Source organism: Lolium rigidum, chromosome 5, assembly GCF_022539505.1.
Source record: "Lolium rigidum isolate FL_2022 chromosome 5, APGP_CSIRO_Lrig_0.1, whole genome shotgun sequence".
Lineage (NCBI taxonomy): Eukaryota > Viridiplantae > Streptophyta > Magnoliopsida > Poales > Poaceae > Lolium > Lolium rigidum.
Window position 1 is genome coordinate 252,160,280 of NC_061512.1, and position 15,407 is coordinate 252,175,686.

A 15,407-nucleotide genomic window follows, 5' to 3' on the forward strand; every position below is an offset into this window, starting at 1 on the left:
ATTTTCCGGAACTAACCTATTAACAAGATGCCGAAAGGCCGGTTCTGTTGTTCTAGCTGTTTTTGGTTCCGGAAAGGCTGTTCGGGCAATATTCTCGGAATTGGACGAAATCAACGCCAAACCTCCTATTTTTCCCGGAAGGCTCCGAACACCGAAGAAGAGTCGGAGAGGGGCCGGGGGCCACCACACCACATGGCGGCGCGGGCCAGGCCTTGGCCGCGCCGGCCTAGGGTGTGGCGCCCCCAGGTGCCCCCCTGCGCCGCCTCTTCGCCTATAAAAGCCCTTTCGACCTAAAAACGCAGTACCAATTGACGAAACCCACAGAAACCTTCCAGAGCCGCCGCCATCGCGAAGCCAAGATCTGGGGGACAGGAGTCTCTGTTCCGGCACGCTGCCGGAGCGGGGAAGTGCCCCCGGAAGGCTTCTCCATCGACACCGCTGCCATCTCCACCGCCATCTTCATCACCGCTGCTGCTCCCATGAGGAGGGAGTAGTTCTCCATCGAGGCTCGGGGCTGTACCGGTAGCTATGTGGTTCATCTCTCTCCTATGTACCTCAATACAATAATCTCATGAGCTGCTTTACATGATCGAGATTCATATGAGTTTGTATCACAATTTATCTATGTGCTACTCTAGCAAAGTTATTAAAGTAGTTCTATTCCTCCTGCACGTGTGTAAAGGTGACAGTGTGTGCACCGTGTTAGTACTTGGTTTATGCTATGATCATGATCTCCTATAGATTATGAAGTTAACTATTGCTATGATAATATTGATGTGATCTATTCCTCCTACATATGCATGAAGGTGACAGTGTGCATGCTATGTTAGTACTTGGTTTAGTTGTATTGATCTATCTTACACTGAGGTTACTTAAATATGAACAAATTGTGGAGCTTGTTAACTCCGGCATTGAGGGTTCATGTAATCCTACGCAATGCGTTCATCATCCAACAAGAGTGTAGAGTATGCATTTATCTATTCTGTTATGTGATCAATGTTGAGAGTGTCCACTAGTGAAAGTGTAATCCCTAGGCCTTGTTCCTAAATATCGCTATCGCTGCTTGTTTACTCGTTTTACCGTGTTACTACCGTCGCAATACTACCACCATCAACTACACGCCAACAAGCTATTTTCTGGCACCGTTGCTACTGCTCATATATATTCATACCACCTGTATTTCACTATCTCTTCGCCGAACTAGTGCACCTATTAGGTGTGTTGGGGACACAAGAGACTTCTTGCTTCGTGGTTGCAGGGTTGCATGAGAGGGATATCTTTGACCTCTTCCTCCCCGAGTTCGATAAACCTTGGGTGATCCACTTAAGGGAAAACTTGCTGCTGTTCTACAAACCTCTGCTCTTGGAGGCCCAACACTGTCTACAGGAAAAGGAGGGGGAAGTAGACATCACCTTCCTACACGGTAGGACATAGGAGCGCCAGAAATGTGCCAAAACGGAAACTTAAAGAATCAACATTTCGGCGCAACGTTGGCAACTCATTTTCAACACCAACACACACAAGCACAAACACAACATATATATATACCACACACGAGAGCTTTGCTTCAAATGTCCAACATATGTCGATTTCATTCCTCAATTTGTTCATTAATCACCTATTTGTTTGATATATTCGTCGACGAGATCGAGACGACGCGCCGCGACAATGGCGTATGGAAGCCGACTTTCTAGATCTAGAACTAGATCTAGATTGAGCGGTCAATGCGCGATAGATAGATCTAGATCTACATAGGGATGTGGGAGATGCATGTAGGAAGGGAAGATTTGCTCAAAAAATATGATTTCGTTTGGTAAAATTGGCTAAATTTGGGGTAGAAATGGGCAAAAAATAGGTGGGTTGGGAGAAGGGTCGGGTTGTGTGGAGGAGTGAGTGTAGTGGCTTGTGAGTGCTGGTTGGTGGCTGAAATAACTCCCAGGTTACTGCTGGCGCACCAGGACCTGGGTGCGCCGGCAGTATATAAGCCATCCGGCTATATCTGCTTCAGGCCAGGCCCACGAAACATTGCCGGTGCACCAGCCCAGGAGCGCGCCGGCAATAGCAAATTACCGCCGGCGCGCTCATGGGCTGGTGCGCCGGCAATGTTTCGTGGGCCTGGCCCGAATTGGGCGAGGCCATGCCAGGAAAAAGCGTCGGCGCGTCGAATGCACTGGTGCGCCGGTAGTGGGCAGGCATCGCCGGCGCGGCTTGTATCTGGTGCGCCGGCTGCACGTTCCACCGGCGCATGCATAGGGTGGTGCGCCGGCACCTCTTGCCTCCACCTATAGGCTTTTCCCTAGTAGTGCCACTTGCACATGGACGGGGAGATTGCAGCACAAACAATAACATTAAAACAGAAAAATAAAGACATACAAATTTGCCTAAACATCATTATATGTTAGAACATATCGGCAGCTTCGTGGACGACCAAGATAAACTTGGGGGTGGATCATGATTATAGTTCGCACATGAAAAATTGCATGCTGAACTTATCAGATAAATCCTCCACCTGCTTCACCTCCGCAAGCCGGCCACACCCGGGGGAAAACTTGCATCCTTGTGCATCAAACCATATTGATGCTTGTTTTATAGAGGTACACAGAGAGAAATGGAGGGATAATTTGGTGGGCAGCAACGAGAGATGGCGGGAGAATTTAGCGGGAAACAATGAGAAATGGTGGGAAAAATTGGCGGGACACGGCGACAATTGGCAGGAGAAATGGTGTCTAACCGAATTGGTTAGGGTAAGCACGGACGCGCTGCATTGATTATGCAATAAATTGGCCAACTAATGGCAAATAACGCTTACCAACCACTAGAAAGCCAATAGGGCTTGTTGGCGTCACATTTTTTGACTTAAATAAAAAATGAATGATCTTTAAAAAAATATCCATCATTGAACTGACTTGAGATATATGCAGGAACCCAAAGAAATCATCTTGTAACAAAATACAAGAAAAATAAATAGTCACCGTTGAGGAAATATTAACTAGACTACCATGTGTCTACTTTTAATTTTAAATTTTCAAAGAATGAACAAACGCGACAAAAAATGAGAACACAATCAAAGACATAAATGTTTAGCATGTTTCTCTCGAACACTACGAGTCTATCTCATACACTTTGACTGACCAATTTGTCATATTTTCTAGAGGCCATAGTCAAGACGCTACATCCCATCAATATGTCAACTTATTGTATTTTTTTCCACATGTTTATGTTTAGTTTTACATATGGTTATATGTAATAATAATTAAAAATTTCAACACTTTTTTTTGGTCTCGGCGCAAATACTTGCACCTACATCACCTGTTGTTGACATGGGATTGTCATCTCATTTCTTTGGCGACATAGTCATTCTACATGCATACTCATGAGGTTTTTCGCACATGTTTTGAGAATTCCCAACGCTAATTTGAATGTTTCTTCGCAATATCATTTTTACCATTTTCATTTGTTATTTTTACATCGCTTGGCTTTATCTTTTACTATTATCAATTTTGATTTAACTAAAAACTAGGTGTATATCTTTTTAAATATTTTCATTTTTTCTGAAACTAATGCATGACTTTAAGCTAGACATTTTAGGAAGTGATTTTGGAACAACAAAATTTCCATGTCGATAAAATTTGGCCCATTCTTCATTAGTCAAGGCCCTAAAAAGGCAGAATGACAATCTACATTGTTAAGTTATGTCGAAATGTAATTTACTAGCTCGGTCCTAGATTATAAGATATCTTGGTAGTCTAATTTATCTTACTTAAACGTCTTATATTTTGGGAAGGAGTGATATATATTTGTTGTTTCCTATTTAAAGTATTCCTATCAAATGTTCTCTAGAACTCTTCTGACCTCTCAAGAGGGAATTCATCATAAAAAAGCACGACAAATGTCTCTTCTTTATTCGGCCACCACAGTGAAGGCAGCACTCAAAAATAAAGACAGATGGAAGATCCGACGGCTCTGCGTCCGGGTTTATAGTGCTGAGAAGGTCGTGGGGCGTTACCCACGTCTGAGTCAGCCATGATCCAGAAAAACGGTTGCATTAACGTGTCCGTTAATGACTTATAATTAGTTAGACGGTTAATTTTCTAAACAGGAAAATACAAGCTCACTTCGACGAGATTCCTGCAACCCGCGGAGCGTTGTGACGAGGTGTGGCGAGCAATGAAGGAGGAGCAGTGCGCAAGGGTTCTCACTCTTCTCACTCACTTATAAGGACTAGAACAACTCCCTTATAAATCACTCCACATCTCTCTCAACTAGCAATATAGAACTAAACTTTAGTCCCACCCCTTGCATATATAAATGGGCCAAAGAGAATTTTAGAATTTATGTTGGGCTATGGCCTGAGGCTCAAGGTTAAATTTAAACATTAACTACCATGTCTTCTCATAATTTTAAAATTTTAAAGAGTAAACAAACGAGACAAAATTGAGAAATCAATTAAAAGACAGTTCAGCATGTTTCTCGAACAGTACAAGTCTATCTCATACACTTGTACTCACCAATTTCTCGTAATTTCTATAGGAAAAAGTCATGACACTTTTCTCATCAATATGTTAATTTACTATATTTTTATTCACATTATTATGTTTAGTTTTACATATATGGTCATATGTAATAATAATTAAAAGTTTTAGTACTAGATTTGGGCTTCAATGCAAATACTTGCATTTCCGTCACCTGATATAAGTTGAAATCATGAAGCTTTTCATGATTTCTTGATTTTCTTTCCAATAAATAAGTCATATTATTTTATTTAACCCTTACTTAGTTTTTTATTAGAACGAACACTTACTAAGTTTGATCATATATATAGAAGATAAATTCGAGATCTACAATTTTTTAATAAGTATACCGTAAAAACATATTTTTTTTGGTAGATCTATTGTTGTTGGTTATGCGTTATGTATGTTCATATTTTTGTCTACTACATCGGTCAAATTTATACACCTTACTAATTAGAATGTAGAGGGTACATCTTTTGCGTATCTTGTGAGCAGTAGTGGTGCTAATTTGCATGTATTGTATTCAGAGCATCACTCCATGCATTCCAACTTACATCAGTCGCCGCTTTCGCTCCATTACCTTTGGCTGTGAATGATCGGAAATTCAATTCGGCTCCCGGGTGCGTATGCTCCCTCTACCAAAAAAACATATTTCGAAATGTCAAAAAATTTGGATAAAAAATTCTACATGTACATCTCCATAATGTATGTGCATTCGCTAAGTTTTACGAAAAACCAATATTTTTTGTGGTCTATGTAAAAAGGAGAAACTTTATCTTGTGAAAAGCATTATTTTTAGCAGTGAATTTTATCTTTTTTACACACGTCACATGATAAGTCAATTTTTTATGAAACGACTTTCTAAGCGTGTAGCACGTGAAGATGTACGTACAAATTTTTTGTTTCAATTTTTTTGAAATTTAAAATGTACATAAGATGCATTTCAAAATATATTTTTTCACACACACCTTGTCTAGATGTCTCCCTCCTTCTATTGTCCACCGATGGGGTGACCCTTCCGTTCCCAAGACAACAGACTGAACGTTCTCTAGACATAGTTTCTACAATATGTGTGTGGAGGCAGAATGTCACAAAAAAAACATAGATATCTTCTATATGTTCAGTAATTTCGAGATGCTGAACTACGATGTAACATGTTTATTTGATAATCTGCTATTAGGAATCATCCATAAAACTAAATAGAAATGGGTAGCAAAATCCAGTGGACTCAATGAGATTATGGTAATCCACGGCAATGCCAAGCCTAACCTTGGATTTTTTTTCTTTTTCGTTTCTACTTGCATGACAACTTAGTTTTGATTTAATTCTCCACCGATCTTGACCACAGACATAAGAGGACTATAATATGCTTAAAGCCTCCTTAGGATCTTTTTGATTAGTAAGATCTAAAACTATAGGATCACAGTGTCACATCCATCAAAATTTCTACACTACTCGCACTCTTTTATTTTGTTTTTATTTATCGAGGCGGAGGGACTGTAAAGTAGTTAGAATAGAAGTAAGGGCTAATTCTCCAATTAACTTGGCTAAAATGTATTTTTTTTATTCTACACAACTTGTTCTAGTAAGTACCTAACACTACCTTTGATATTGCAACTTTGCATATTAAAATTACATACCGAGTGTAACTTAACACAAAAATTTGTAGTTGCAAGCCCAAAAAGTTATCCACAAGAAAGTGAATTTGTAGCATCAAACAATGAAACATTATCAAATTTCAACTCTGAATTTAAATCAGGGGGACAAAGAAGTCCAGTTCGACACTAAATACCCAAAATTGCTATTCCCCTTAGTGCTGGAATTTGGAACTAGTTATGCAAAAAAAAAAATCATTTTTTGTTTCTCGGCATGTAGGTGAAATTTGGAGTATTTATTAGTAGTCATCTTGCATATATCTCAAGTCATTTCACTAGATTATTTGTAACCTTTTAATCATACTCCAAAGCCATATACCATTATATATGTTGTAATAAAGGGGACTTCTAGAATCAAACATCGGTCTACACATTAAGCTATAAAAACCATCTTAAGTAGTTGTGAATAGGAATATATTCGCTACGGTCTCTAGAGTAGCCATATTTCTCAAAATATGTGTGAAGTGTGAATTTATATTTTGTGTACAGTAAACACATTGTGCGATGCACTAATATTTTCCCAATTTTTTTTATGTGAAACAATGAACATAGTTGTGTCAATTTAGAGGGCAACAACGTCACTAGATATGTTCTGTTGATTGCATCCAAAGAAAGCATCATGTAAAAAAATTACAAGGAAAATGAATAGTCACCATTGAGAAAAAATTAACTAGACTACCATGTCTTCTTATAATTTTAAAATTTTAAAGAATAAACAAACACGAGAAAAATCGAGAAAGCAATCATAGATATATAGCATGTTTCTCGAACACTACGAGTCTAATTCATACACTTTGACTGACCAATTTGTCATATTTTCTACGGGAAATAGTCACTACGCTTCATCGCATCAATATGTTAATTTATTGTGTTTTAATTCACATGTTTATGTTTACTTTTACACATGGTTATATGTAATAATAATTAATAAGCTCATGACTGGGTTTTTTGTTGGATGCAAACACTCGCACTTCCATCGCTCGATGTTCGTGTGGGTTTGTCATCCCAACTTTTTGACGACAATGTCATTGTACATGCATACTCACGGGGTTTCTTGCACGTGTTTTGAAAATTCGCAACACTAGTTCGAATGTTTCTTATTTTTTGAAGTAAAGTTTGAATGTTTCTTCGTAACATCATTTTTACCATTTCCATCTGTTACTTTTACACCGCTTGGCTTTATTTTTTACCATTATCCGTTTCGATTTAATTAAAAACTAATTGTTCATCTTTTAAATATTTCTAGTTCTTCCTGGAACTAATGCACGATTTTAAGTTGGACATTTTACAAAGTGATTCTGGAACTACAAAGTTTTTTATTTCGATGAAAAAAAATCCGTCCATTCTTAATTAGTTGAGGCCCTAGAAAGGGAGAATGACATTCTTCATGGCCAAGCCCGTGTCGGATAGTAAATTACAACCTCTGTCCTAGTCACCTAGATTATAAGACGCATTTGTATTACAGTATATTCTAATTTCGCTTAGGCGAACATGTTATATTTTAGGACAGAGTGAAGTGATAGGAGCAGTATTTGCGTTCCTATTTAAATTATCAGCACTTCCAATCTGATGAGAGATCCGACGGCTCTGCGCAGAATATCTCCACACGATCACTCTGGATCCGACGGATGGGAAAGATCCGACGACCAGGTGAGGAAACCGCGGGCGTCCTACTTTCCACCGCACCTTCTTTCGCCAACTCCCCATCCGACCTCCGTCATCTTCCCACATGGCCGGAGCCACCTCGGCGGCGTTAACAAAATCATGGCGTTGAGATCCTCGACAGCGACGTCGCTCCTCTCCCGAACCCTCCGCCTGCACGCCACCTCCTCCCCCTACCCTCCTCGACCCCTCCTCCTCCGCGTCGAATCGCGCGCCGCGTCCTCCGGCGGAGCGGATCCTCCGACGCCGGACCCGGCGCCGGCGTCCATGGACTCCCCCACGATCAAGGTGGTGTCCCACCTCCGCGACGTTGGCGGCGGCGCGCCGATCGACGCGGGCGGGTCGGCGCGGAAGCCGCTCAGCCTGTGGCCCGGGATGTACCACTCGCCGGTCACCAACGCGCTCTGGGAGGCGCGCTCCAGCATCTTCGAGCGCAAGATGGACGTCGGGGCCGCGGGCGCCGCCGCGGGGCCGCAGACGGAGCTGCTCACCAAGACGCCCGCGCAGAGCCGCACCGCCATCGCATACAAGTTCGCCCAAGACGACATCCTCCGCGAGCAGTACCGGGACGCCTGGAACGAGGTGCGCATCGGGAAGCTACTCGAGGACCTCGACGCCCTCGCGGGAACCATCGCCGTCAAGGTATTCTCTCTGCTGCGATCCCGATTTCCCGAGATCCCCTCTCTCCGCCGTGTTTGACATCCATGAATGGCGAGCCGTTTTTGTGAGTAGTCTGCCATGTTTTGTTACCCATTTCTCCTGAAATTGGCACTAGTCGAAATTAGATCCTCTCGATGCTTGCTCCTATGGTTCGATCTAATGCTACTTTACGAATTGGCTATGTTGGATGTGATGAATGCCGGAGAAAATGGTGCTGCCTTTTTAGAGGAAAGGTAGCATAATGATCTAGCTTTCTCAGAAAGTTAAAAAAAAACAGCTATTACATGATTAAATTATATACTATTAGTCTATTACATGATTAAACATTCCACAACGAATCCTAGCAAACCGCGAAGAACACCCACATTGCAAAACAGCCTTCCATCTAAAACAGGGTGTTCCATTACCGTCGCAATACTGCAACTAAGGCAGATGAACAAAGCATATTACAAATTTACAATTGTTTTTTTACCTTCTCCTTAGTGCGGGCCTGAGGCCTTTCACTGCATGATAGCACTTTTGAGATCCTCTCTCGTATCTTGCACTCATGTTGATCACCTTGTAGAAATTATGGAGTTATATACTTTGTAATGTAATAGCTGGTTCACTCATCGTCAGAACTCACAGTTAAACGACTATGCATCAGAACTGGCAATGCCTGTATACCTTACTAAGTAGAAGCCAGGATGTTGGGGATCTGATGTTGCTAGGTGCGCATGGAAATATTTGGATTTCATGGATCTGATTCTTCTCATAAAACTTGTCAACTGTTCAGATACTAATGACGAATGGTGCATACTGTTTAATAGGATTCATTCTAATGCAGTCAGTAGATCTAGGCAGACATCAATCTGTCACAAATTTTAAACCTGAATGAGTAGCTAACCATGCTGAATCAGGATGGTGTCAGTTTGGTAATGGGCACAGCAGAGATTACATTGTGCACGCACCCTTTAGCTAGCTGAATGGTGCATACTGTTTAATAGGTGAAGACCTTTAGTAGCATTCGGTTTCTTTTTGCACAGCGACTTTAGTGGCATTCTTTCCAGGCTGTCGGTTCAACATATACTATACAATGATACCTATTTTTTCGAAATGGGGCATCCCCAGCCTCTCCATCAATCGATGCATGCGGCTTTCTTTATTAAATATTACAACCAGCGAAAAACATTCGGACATTATTACATCTCATGGATCACTCAAAGTAGCTACAAAAAACGCCTTTGCATCATCACGTTAGATAACTCTAAGAAGGTTGTCAGTTCAACGCATATACTATACAATGATACTTAAGTATGACTGATTACTCTGATATCTATTCATTTTATGTTCTGAGTGCTCTTGAGACGAATATCATCCAGCAGGAACCTTTTCTGATAAATCTTATGTGACATGCAGCACTGTTCTGATGAAGATAGCACAACAAGACCCCTATTGTTAGTTACTGCATCTGTGGATAAGATGGTCTTAATGAAGCCAATTCGTGTGGACACTGATTTAAAGATTGCTGGGGCTGTTACTTACGTTGGCCGCTCTTCTATTGATATACAGATTGAAGTGACTCAGGTTGATCAAGATAGTGTTGGTAAAGAAATTATCTAGCTGCTCATGTATTCGATTATGAATTGCTATCACACATGATAGATCTTTCTCATGTCTTGTCTGACATTTCACAATGTGTAACAGGTAGTGATAAGGAGTCAGATCCAATTGCGTTGACAGCTAACTTCACATTCGTGGCACGAGATTCAGTGACTGGAAAGTCTGCTCCAGTGAACCGCCTTTCACCAGAAACTGAAAGAGAGACTCGGCTATTTGAAGAGGGGGAAGCACAGGATAAACTGAGAAAAAAGAAAAGAGAGGAACAGAAGGCAATGCATGGAAATGTGTTGCATAAGTTTCATGCTGAGGCTGAGAGGCTGAATGCTTTACTGGCCGAGGGTCGTGTTTTCTCAGATTTGCCTGCTTTGGCTGACAGAGATAGCATCTTGTTGAGGGATACTCGCCTGGAGACCTCTCTTATCTGCCAGCCTCAACAACGGAACTTGCACGGACGGATATTTGGAGGTTTCTTGATGCACCGAGCATTCGAGCTCGCCTTCTCTACTGCTTATGCCTTTGTTGGCCAGAGACCTTGTTTTCTTGAGGTGGACCATGTTGACTTCTTAAAGCCAGTAAGTACCTATAGCATTTTTCTGCATGCATCTCTGAGTAATGAAGCTTGCACCTTCAGAGAATAGAGTTGTCATTTCTAGTTTAAGAAGTACTGTACCATGCTTTCCACTTGGCATTTAATTTTGTAAACCTCAAAATTAGCACCGACGGTATTCTGTATGATGGGATCATAGTAGCAGTTGTGAAGTCCGATTATTCTGTATAATTGGATTATTGTAGCAGTTGTGAAATCTGTTTTAGAAAGTACAAACTGATTTTCCCATGAACAATACGCGTAACCATGTCAAGCTGTGATTGCGCAGGTGGATGTAGGAGACTTTCTTCGATTCAAATCATGTGTCTTGTACACCCAGCTTGAGAATAAATGGCAGCCCCTGGTAAATGTGGAGGTCGTTGCTCATGTAACAAGGCCTGAGCTCCGAAAAAGTGAGGTAATCCCATGCAGCCATACATTGATGATGAAAAACTATCTTAACTGCGGCAGCTATTCTTCAAGTCTTTTCACCTTACTGAATACTTTTACTATTACTGGTTTCCTAATTGTTTGATCCAACAAACAGATCTCCAACACATTCCACTTCACCTTTTCGGTCAGCAGCGATGCACTGAAGAACGGATTGACGATCCGCAATGTTGTTCCCTCGACTGAGGAAGAGGCGCGCCGTATATTAGAGCGCATGGATGCAGAGGGCTTGTTCGATTGATCCTTCGGCAGAGCCTCCGGTTTTTCAGCCATGCGATAGCATTTTCTTTACAGGCCATACTAACTAGTGGAAAATGTACCGCATGATCCGAACATCAGCAGATAAGTATTGGAAGTATCAGTGTATCATGCTGGCAATAGAGCGGCAAAAATGTAGCTCTATGGTACCAACATTTGGCGTTTCTTTTGGGAAAGTATCTGGAGTATATATAGCATATAATAACCTCAACCTCGAGACGCAAAAATGTGCCTTTTAGTGTAGACAGTTTCCATTGATTACATAATGGCAGGTCCAACGTGTAATAATTTATAATTGCTATTGCATCATGGCATGTTGCTTAAACTGGCCTTGTTTATTTGCTCATTTCAGCATGTTAACAAAGGTACACTCCATTAGGGCAATGCCTTGAGCTCAGAAAAGAATGAACAAAGAATCCTGTCAGAAAGGGAGCAAAAGATGAATCCTGCCAGATCCTGAAAGCTCCTAGCTGGGGTAAATGTGGCTACTGGCTACTTCTACTTTGATCATGTGATTGTTTTTTAGACTGAACTTTTCATCATGAGATTCAGAACGGTCAATTCCCCAAAAGCTCTCATCTTACTAGTGATTCTTAGCATGTCTTAATCATCATGTACAAATGCCACTTTCACCTTTGGTAGGCCATTGTGCTGGATGATGCTTTAGCATGCGAAATCATGTACTACTACCATATATAGACTTTGATCTACACTTAATCGTCTGAAGTTACAACATTACTACTTATGATTATAGGTTGGATCCTGCATTGCTGCTCTTCTAGACAATAGCTAACATACAGATTCCAAGCTCAGGCATTCGGCATCACGCCTACGATGATGAACTGTCCTCCTCGGAGCTACTGGGTTGCACTGGGTTAAACCTTGGAGGAACAGTCGCATTCTCCATCCGCCGTGAGGTGCTGAAGCCCACCGTCGCCGTTTGTTCATTCAACCTGCTAACGTCCTTGCAGACGCGATCGAGAATAGCAAGGAAGTCACGGACCACCATGAAGATTCTGAGAGGGTGGCCTTCCTCCTTCGCGGAGTTGCCATGGAAGAACTCGGTTGTCTCCCTGACGAGGGAAAGGGCAAGGCCCTCCTGATCCTGCACTCCGGTAATCTCGGCTTCAGCCTTCTGCAGGAACTCGCCGATGGACGCGCGGAACCTCTTGCAGCTATCATCTGAACCGAGCTGTTGGTTCAGCTGCACGACCTCGCTGATCTTGCTTACACCGGCGGAGAGTTTTGAGACACAGCTGGCCAGCGAGTCAGAATCCATTCCAGCTGCCTTCTTGACATTGTTGAGCTCACCGCCGAGGCTAGCAACGATTTTGAGTCCAACCTTCTTGCACTGGAAATCATCTGCAGTGACGGTTGCTTGGTTGTTCGTTTGGCCAGTGCCCACAATGTTGGCACCTTCAGACCTGGTGATCTCTTCGATGACGAAGTGCAGGAGGGTCGTCTTGCCATCTGCGCCCTTTACATCGACCAACTTGAGAAGTGCGTCAAGCTTGAAGGCATGCGCATTCCCACGGTTTGTGCCGGTGTTCATGCGGTTACCGGTCTTCAGGACGGCATCCAAGATCTTGTGGAACAACCTGCTGCCCCTCAGCTCTTCACACGCTGCCTGTAACAGTAATGGATGATAACAGATTACTTACTGCAAGAACATAAGAAAATTCATGTCCTAGGCGAATGGTTTAATCAAACTACTGAGTGGATAAATTTTAAGTTTTAAAAAATACTTGATTGAGCACAAGGTTGTCGATAAGAAGACAGTAACATGGTAAAAAATCACAATGTGGTGAAGGGTCATAGGAACATGGCAAATTCGACACTTTAGATCTCCAAGCACACCTTTACAGATATGGAACAGCAGTCCTTCACTCGGTTCAGAGGCATTGCCAGTACAAGATATAACATGATTAGTACTAGTACCTCAAGGGTTTTGAAGGCAGTCTTGAGGTAATCAACTTCTGAATCGAAGTTGGCGATGTAGAGCATTGCTTCCACTCTCTTGAACGCGAACGGTACCCCAAGCACCGCCTTGAGGAAGCTCTCCGCAGTGCCGAGCTTGGACAGAGCATCCTCCCTGTATTCTCTCAGCTTGAGCTCTTCTTCTCTGGTAGGAGCCATCTTCAGCAGTGTCTCCAGGAGCTCAGTTCCAAGGCTCTCTGCCTGGCCTGTATTTTCAATAATGGCAACACAAGCAAGATGTTCATGCAGTTAGATGACCATCAGACAAAGCATCCTCTAAACGCAAGTTTACAGTCTAAAATGTGTGTGGGAATTGTGTCATCTCATCTCACCATCAAGGAGGGCCTTGCACACTTCCTCCTTGGTCGCGTCGAGCGCCCTAAGCATGATGGCGATGTTCTGCGATTTCTTGGCGGCAAGCACCTTGTTCTCCTGATGGCAGCTTGCCCCATTTGCATCCTTGAACCCGGGCTTGGACATCCTCCTTGTGGAGTTGGAGACGAACAATGTCTCGATCATCTCTTCGTTCACTCTGTTCCCAGGCACAAATGAAACAAATGCACAATGTGAGTTTCAGATTGAAGTGGATCCATGGCAGGAAAACCCTGATGCAAAGAATGATAAAAGAAGTCAAGTAAGAGGAGGGCTCACCGGAACGAGCTCGCCTTGAGCTGGTCCCACACCGTGGGCCGGCCGGAGCTCGCACGGAACTTGTCCCAGTGCAGCGGCTTCAGCTTGAGGCGACCAGCGGCGCCGGCGTCCGCCTCCTTCTCCTCTGACTGCGGCGAGTCCTCTGGGTGGACAGCCCCGGCCGAGGCCCTGATCACCGTGGGGGCCGGGCGCTCAGAGAGCCGCCTCGGCAGCCAGCCGTTGCCGTTGGCGGCGCGCGGCAACGGCGGGGGCGGCGCCGGAGGTGCGGCAGCCGGTTGCTTGCCCCCGTTGCCTTTTCTTGGTGGCATTGGCGGTGGAGGGGGTGGCGGTGGAACGACCTGCGGCGCTCGCGCTCTGTCTTGCAGAACGGGGTCGTCTGAGCTTGGCATCGGGCTCATCATCCGTGTCTGCTGGAACTGCCGCGGCAGGGGCGGCATCGGCCGGAGCTCGGGCGAGCTGGTGCTCGACAGGGTGGCGGTGGAGCCCCGGCCGTGCTGCTGCTCGTCGTCGTGCGTCGCGGGGTGTTTGGTGGCCGGCGCGGGTAAGGAGGGTTTCTTGTAGATGACGGGGGGGTCCGGCTCGGGCCGGTCGCGGCGGCGGCGGGCGAGGAGGTAGAGGAGCACGGCGGCGAGCAGGGCGGAGGCGAGGGTGACGACCAGGAGGAGGATGGTGAGGAGGCGGTGGGAGGAGAGGAAGGAGCGCAGCGGCGCGGTGTGGGAGACTGGCAGTGCTAGAGAGGACATGTTGGCCGGCGCCGTGGGGTTCGGCAGGGAGGAGGAGGACGGGTCGCTGCCGGTGCCTGGATCGACGCCGGCGCCGGCGGGTGGTGCCGGGTTGGTCAGTTCTGTCGGCTGCGGCGGCGCGGCGTCGGGGAGGAACGGGAAGAATGGCGAGGGGGGCGGTGGTGGCAGCGCGGGCGCGCTGTCGAGTGGGAACAGCGGCTCGTGCAGCGCCCTCCGCCCGCCGTACCATTGGTAATGGCTGCCATCGTGGTGGTGGTGGGAGGCGGAGGAGCAATGGAGGAGGAAGAGGATGTGCAGGAGCACGAGCAGCAGCCGCTGGAGCATTGCCGCTTAGATACAAGAGCGCCGGCGAGCTGGACCGGTGAGACCCGCGCGCGCGCGACCTACCTAACACGGCATCGCTCACGAGCTGAGCAGAGCTGACGGCAGCTTGGAGCGAAGCGTGGTGGGGGGAGCAGCCGAGAGGACAGAGGAGTCAGGAGTGAAGGCTTGTGAACAGCTGTGAGGAGGAAGAAGAGAGGGATGGGGTACCTCAACCTGGGTAGCGGTGCACTGCCATGGAGTGGAGTGGTGTGTGTTCGTGGTGGGAATGTGTGCTTTGGATTCTTCCGCTTTTTTTCTGTGACATGAAGGAAACGATCGGTGCACTGGC

General features: G+C 44.7%; 2 protein-coding genes across 2 annotated transcripts; one reads left to right on the forward strand and one right to left on the reverse strand.

Annotated features, from left to right (window-relative positions):
- Window positions 1–7,864: 7,864 nt before the first annotated feature.
- Window positions 7,865–11,595, forward strand: LOC124653605 (acyl-coenzyme A thioesterase 2, chloroplastic-like). Its single transcript, XM_047192670.1, has 5 exons — window positions 7,865–8,470; window positions 9,887–10,073; window positions 10,175–10,662; window positions 10,966–11,094; window positions 11,224–11,595. The coding sequence occupies exons 1-5, from the start codon at window positions 7,931–7,933 to the stop codon at window positions 11,365–11,367; spliced, it is 1,488 nt and encodes a 495-aa protein (XP_047048626.1). The 5' UTR covers window positions 7,865–7,930; the 3' UTR covers window positions 11,368–11,595.
- A 618-nt stretch (window positions 11,596–12,213) lies between these two features.
- Window positions 12,214–15,079, reverse strand: LOC124651111 (formin-like protein 15). The gene is made up of 4 exons (XM_047190251.1): window positions 14,013–15,079; window positions 13,694–13,893; window positions 13,323–13,567; window positions 12,214–13,011 (listed from the first exon to the last, which is right to left on the reverse strand). Exons 1-4 carry the CDS (start codon window positions 15,077–15,079, stop codon window positions 12,214–12,216), a joined length of 2,310 nt encoding a protein of 769 aa, XP_047046207.1.
- Between the last annotated feature and the right edge of the window lie 328 nt (window positions 15,080–15,407).

Excerpts from the sequence above, each read along its gene's own strand:
- LOC124653605 (XM_047192670.1), top strand. The coding sequence starts at position 7,931 with ATGGCGTTGAGATCCTCGACAGCGACGTCGCTCCTCTCCCGAACCCTC. Across the intron at positions 10,074-10,174 it reads GGTTGATCAAGATAGTGTTG|GTAGTGATAAGGAGTCAGAT; the intron begins GTAAAGAAATTA and ends AATGTGTAACAG. Across the intron at positions 10,663-10,965 it reads ATGTTGACTTCTTAAAGCCA|GTGGATGTAGGAGACTTTCT; the intron begins GTAAGTACCTAT and ends GTGATTGCGCAG.
- LOC124651111 (XM_047190251.1), bottom strand. The coding sequence starts at position 15,079 with ATGCTCCAGCGGCTGCTGCTCGTGCTCCTGCACATCCTCTTCCTCCTC. Across the intron at positions 13,894-14,012 it reads CTCAAGGCGAGCTCGTTCCG|AGTGAACGAAGAGATGATCG; the intron begins GTGAGCCCTCCT and ends GCCTGGGAACAG. Across the intron at positions 13,568-13,693 it reads GTGCAAGGCCCTCCTTGATG|GCCAGGCAGAGAGCCTTGGA; the intron begins GTGAGATGAGAT and ends TTGAAAATACAG.